A 5,860-nucleotide genomic window follows, 5' to 3' on the forward strand; every position below is an offset into this window, starting at 1 on the left:
CAGCTGCAGAGGGACTGCTGGCGGCTCGAGGGCTGTGCCTGCGGTGGCAGCCTGTGGGATCCAGGTCGGGCGTCCACAAAGGCCTGCGGCCCTCCCCCTTCTGGGCTTTGGTGCTCAACATACAGCAGCTGCCGACCTCGGCCAGGGCGCCCAGGTGCTATCTCCCCACGGAGGCAGCCGGGCGGACAGGCCCAGGTGCTCCCACTGCAGGCGCCTCCTCTTTCTCCGTGTGCACTTCTCTGAGGGCCGGGCCGGCCTGCCCCTCAGCCCCGCCGTCCTGCTGCGCCTAGGCCACTCCTGCTGACCCTCCCGGGCGGCTTGCCTTCCTGGCTGCTAACGCCGGAGGGTGTCCCTGACGCCCGTGCTGCTCATGCCGCCCGCGGGGGCCACCCCACTCCCCAGGTGCTCTGGGTCCCAGTTCCGTGAGTCGCTAAGGGAACTGAGGCCGGCACGTGAAATGGTTTTGTTTGGCATTATCTTCAGAGTTGTCTTTCCTTTGGCTTCTTCCCGAGCCTCGCCGTCTTGTAAACAAACTCATCCACCCTCCTCTCTCTTTTCTAAGGGGCTGGGGTCCCACCTCGTGCCGTGAGGACGCTGCCCGCTGCCCGTCCCCATCAGGCTGCCAGTCCAGCACCAGCCTGTCTTCCTTAAGGCTTGTGACACATGCATTCCGTCCTCTGCACCCACCTCTCTCAGGAGCCCCCGAGGGACCCCAAGTCAGGGCCCTGAGGTGCTGAGCTGGGGCTGGAGGAGAGCTGGACTGGGTTTTCTCTCTTCCCTTAGCCTGCACTGCATGGCTTCCCTGTGTTCCTGCCGGGTTCTCGCTCCTCTTTCTAGATGGAGAAAGGCAAATTCCACCAACCCCTCCCAGGTGGCTGCTGTAGGGGTGGCGGGGGGCAGTCAGGGCTGGCTGCAGGCACCTGGATGGTGCTGTCCTTGAATCCCTGCCCAGGGGAGAAGTCACAGCTTCATGTTTTGTTTTGTTTTAAACACCATCAGCCATGTTTTTCTCAGAAGAGGACTGCTCCCATCCTCAGCTGTCGGCATCCTTGAGGGAAGGGCCGGCCGGCGGGGGCAGGAGCCCAGGGTGAGGGGGCTCTGGAGCCCGCGCCCCCTTCTGCCTTTCATAGTGGGGCCTGTCTGAGCCACTCAGCGGGGCTCCCCATTGTGGACCTTTCCCCCACTTTCTAAACCCTTTTATAAACAAGACTTACTTTCTATCAGATGCATTTGGAAACCAGACCTTTGCTACCAAGCATCTCTGGGTTTTGTACAGGGCCACCTCTGCGCCACTCTCAGGGCCTGCCCACTCCCACTCTGGACCACCCTGGCTGACCCCTCCGGGGCCCTCGGTGCCACAGGGGTGTTTTCTCCCTCAAAACGATACTTCACTGGGAAATTCACCTCCCGCCCCTGAGCCCGTGTTAATTCTCGTGTAAGCTGGATTTCAGAGATGGAGGCAAACATGAAGGGAAAGACATGTAATGAAGATTTTTTTTTTTTTAATCGTGGTCTTTTTTTTTTTTCCAAAGCAATGTTTAAACTAATAAATATTTTTTTATGAAGCGGAAAGCGTGTAGATCACATCTCACATTTTTGTACCTTCCCGTGTATGCGTCTGTGTTCGGCGTCTGCATCACCAACGCGGAAGGTGGGCCATCAGGCGGCTCGTTCTTTGGGGTAGGGGAGGGGCGGAGAACCAAGATTTTGCATCAAGCTCTGGATCCTGACGGGGTTGTATGTTTGGACTCTGGGTTTGGGAATAGTCACAACACTGCCAGGACTGGATAGGGACCTCGATTGAAAGGACACAGCTACTGCTTCCAACTTTGCACATCTTCCTTTTTAGAAAAAAGAACTCTTGAGAAAATGCAAAAACTGGAACTTTTTGCAATATTATATGAAAGATAATCTTATTTTCGCTCATTCTGTGACATGTGCAACTCTTAAGAAAGCCATACTTAATGGTGTTTTTATTTTTAGATCCTATATTGTGTTTTGTACCCGGCCCTTTTTAGAACTCCTTGTAGTGAGGGCGCTGTGTGTGTGCTTTTCTTAAATATTTATTTTTTCAACATGCTTTCAACCTGTCAACAAAAACAAAACAGACAAAATAAGGGCAGTGTTTGAAGATTGTTGATTTTTTTTCTGGGGATAATCTATATTATATCGACTTTATATTAATGACTATAAACCTGTGTTTGTATTGGAAACGTGTTTCACATTTGTGGGGGGTCTTTTGTAATCGGTCGGTGGAACATCAGGGCTGTTGCCTGTTTCCCTGGAGCCATCGATGCCAACAGCACCTCCTCCCTAGTGGTCTTGAGATTTCTTATCTGCTGGGTGCGCTCTGGGACCCCTGTGGGTCTCGTCTCTGTGACGGGATTAGCTAGATATTCTTGCAAAGCGATCACTTTCAATAAATCGGGAAATTGCTGCTTGAGCCATCGCCTCGTGTGTGTTACAGACAGCGTCCCCTCCTCCGGCCTTGCCCTGGGTAGAGGTGGCCAGAGGGCGCCCCACCCCACAGCCCTTTGTGGCCTGGCTACTGGCCTCCTCTCTGCCCATCTGCTACCCCTGCCTGTGGCAGGGTCCCAGTTCCATGTCCCTTCCCACCCAGGAGACAGACACAGCTTTTGGAAAAGTCCCGAATCTTTAATTTTACTCTTCGCCTGGTTCAGCCCAGACGTGAGACACCTGAGCAAACACGGCACAGACATGCGCCTGGGCCCTCAGTCAGGTGAAGTGCGGGCAGGGGCGCCCCTCCCTGACACCCCTCAAAGTGCATCGAGGACGCCCTGCATGGCCCCGTCACACTCCTGACAAGTCCAGGGCCGACTGGGGGGCGGCCACCCCGGGCCGAGGGGACAGCGGTGAGGTTTGGCTTTAGTGCAAAAGGCCAAAGGCTGGTTTCTTCAGAGGCACTTCTGAGTGGTGGGGACCTCCCCTCTTAAAAAGAAGACCCTGCAGCTCGGAGAGGCCCTGGGCAGGCTCAGTCCAGGAAACGCTGGCAGGCCTTCTTCCAGCGGCAGGCCGTGCACCACAGGTCCCGGTGGTCCATGCCGTACACTTTCCGGCACTTCTTGGCATCACCCCGGGGCTTCCTGAGGGAACACACAGATACATGGGTGCTATCAGGGCTGGGCCCCTCCCTGCCTGGCGCCCTCCCTGGCCCCTCTACACACACCCACCTTGGGTTGGCACTGGGTTTGGCTGGCAGGGCTGGCGCACAGGCCCTGACAGGGGTAGGCTGTGGCTCCAGGCGGACGGGTGCCAGGCAGCCCTGAGAGGAGGCACTGCTATGGCCTTGTGCTCCTTGGGAGCTGCCCGCAGCCTTACCCACCTGGTGGGCATGGTCACTGGGGCACACCTGGGAGGGGGATGTGGTGCTCAGCACCGGGGGAGGGGGCATGGCAGGCAGGCGCAGAAGGCTGGGCAGGGCCAGAGGCTCCAGCGGCTCCAGGTGGGGAAAGGCAGGTGGCACCGAGGCCGTGGGGGACCCTGGGGTCAGGCCGGACAGCCCATCGGTCAGCGAGTCCATGCCGCTATCCAGCTCTGTGTAGTAGAAGTCCTCCTCGCCATCGCTCTGCTCCAGTTCAGCCTGCCTCCTGCAGGGTCAGGGGAGCAACGGGGGATGAAGGGGGGTTTGAAGCAGAAGCCTGCCTGGCACTCCTGCCCCTCCCCCCTTCCGGCCCCGCCGCACCCCAGGTGCACCAGGCGGATGTGTCTCTGCATCCCCGACGCGGAGCTCAGCACCTTCCCGCAGCGCTTCCACAGGCACTGGAACAGCCCCTGCAGCGAGCTCTGGGCAACAGGGGGCAGTCAGGCTGGGCATCCCCCACGTCTACCCCGCCCCAAGGGCCACCCCGGCTCACCTTCCTCTTCCTCAGCGCGGACTCCCCGAACAGGAAGTGGGCTGCCTCAGGGGGCAGCGGTGGTGAAGGTGTAGACGGAGAGGACTGGTCACTGGCAGGGTCCCAGCCCCCGCCGCTGCCCGGTGGCTGCACTGGGGCCTCCCTCCAGGGCTCCAGGCACGGTTCTGTGGACACACACGGGCTCCCGTGTCAGGACTTTGGGGCCCAGGCTATGCTGCCTACAAGTCCCTGAATGCAGAGCCTCTGCCTGTTCACCTGGCCCCAGGTGAGCTTGAGGACAAAGAACCTCTTGAGGCGGCAGTGGCAGGGAGAAGGTGGCCACTACCACCTGGCAACAAGGCTTTCCAGCACAGAGAAGGAAACGTGGAAGAGTCTGGGGTGCGGAGATGCCTGGCCTGCCGGGTGGAGGCAGACAGGTCCTGGGCCGCAGAGAGGGGCAATGGGTGTCTTGATGTCCATTTCAGGACTCAGGAGATGTACTTGGAAGATGGTATTCCAGCTGGAGTCTGCCTGCCCCACCAGGCTTGACAGCTCGTAGGATCCTGAGCCCCGCCACCACCCCCAGCCCAAGACAGGTCTCTCAGCTCACCTGTGCTGAAGGTCACACCTGGGGCCCCCAGCAGGAGGGGGCTGGTGGACAGGCTTGTGAGGGCTGTGGCAGCCATGACCTCGTCCAGTCGGGCTTTTCCTGGGGGGGTTCTGGAGGAGATGGGGGTAGGGGGCAGGTGGGGCCCAAGAAGTACTCCAGGCCTGCCCCCTGGCCTGACACACGTGCAGGCCTGGGCACGTGTGTGCACCCGGCTCCCTCACTCCAGGAGCCGGCTGGGCAAGATGCCCAGCCCCACCCCCAGCTCGAGTTGCTAAGTCCCAAATCCCCAGGAACCACCAGGAACAGGCTTGGGCTGGGGTCTTCCTTCCAAAGCCTGACTTCTCTGCAGCCTGGCCTTTGTTCCACCGTGGCTTCTTCAAACCCTGGTGCTGGACAGGGGTCTGAGGCCCCAGACTGGTGCCGCCAGGCCTGGCGAGGCCTGGCCAGGCCCAGCCCTCCCCCCAATCACACATTAACCAGGGTTGTGCAACAGCAGCTGTGGGCCTAGAGCCAGGCCTGGGAGGGCGGGAGCAGCCAGCAGCAGCCAAGGGAGACGGCTGTAAGAACAAGCGGGTCCTGGGGCCCCAGGGGGCCAGGCCAGAGCAGGCCCTTGCCTCCACCGCCAGCCCAGGGGATCAGGCACCGGGGAGGGCTTCTCTGCAGACAGGGATGGGGAGATGGTCATTTGGGCCCAGGATTCCTGGACAGTCAATTCCACGCTGGCCTCACTGTCTCTTCTGCACAGACAGGGACATGCACACCTCCAAAATCTGCGTTTTGAATCCCAGGGGTTTGGGGAGGGGGTGAACAAAGCATGCTAATACATTGGTCATTTCTACTCAACTCTTCCAGGGCAGGGGAGCCAGGAGGCGGTGACAGAAACCCAGTTCAGGACGCTGACCTGCCCTCCATTGAGGCCCCCCTGCGGGGGTGAGGTCGAGAAGGCTCCTACCTGCGCCCATCCACTACTCCTGCACACAGGCGCACGTGTGCACACGACCCCACTGGCCTGGCACTCGGGCCCTGTCTCACCTATGCGCTGGCACTGGGATGTGCGCTGACGGTGTCGGGGGCCCGGCCGCCCCCGCCCCTGGGGGCTCCGAGGTCCGCGGCTCGCGGCTCCGGCTCCTGGGGCAGCGCGAACTCAACAGCAGGGCCCTGTGGACGCGGCCGGCTCAGCGCGGGGAGCCGGCCAGGTCCCCACCCCACCGCCACCGCCACCGCCACCGCCACCGCCACCACCACCCAGACCCCACTGGTGCCCGCCCCCAAACCGGGCTGCGGCCGGTGTGGCCCCGCCCCGGCCCGCCCCCGGCCGTCGCGGCGGGAAGCACTCAGGGCGCCAGCCCAGCCCCGCCGGACCCACGGACACGCGCGGCGACGCGCCGCCCCCGCC

General features: G+C 61.0%; 1 protein-coding gene across 1 annotated transcript; it reads right to left on the reverse strand.

Annotated features, from left to right (window-relative positions):
• Positions 1 to 2,639: 2,639 nt before the first annotated feature.
• SLC2A4RG (SLC2A4 regulator) lies at positions 2,640 to 5,660 on the reverse strand. Its single transcript, XM_010836561.1, has 6 exons — positions 5,497 to 5,660; positions 4,465 to 4,574; positions 3,876 to 4,039; positions 3,704 to 3,804; positions 3,192 to 3,608; positions 2,640 to 3,104 (listed from the first exon to the last, which is right to left on the reverse strand). Exons 2-6 carry the CDS (start codon positions 4,538 to 4,540, stop codon positions 2,993 to 2,995), a joined length of 870 nt encoding a protein of 289 aa, XP_010834863.1. The 5' UTR covers positions 4,541 to 4,574; positions 5,497 to 5,660; the 3' UTR covers positions 2,640 to 2,992.
• Positions 5,661 to 5,860: the final 200 nt, after the last annotated feature.

The sequence above is a fragment of the Bison bison genome, unplaced genomic scaffold (genome assembly GCF_000754665.1).
Source record: "Bison bison bison isolate TAMUID 2011002044 unplaced genomic scaffold, Bison_UMD1.0 scf7180017864063, whole genome shotgun sequence".
Classification (NCBI taxonomy): Eukaryota; Metazoa; Chordata; class Mammalia; order Artiodactyla; family Bovidae; genus Bison; species Bison bison.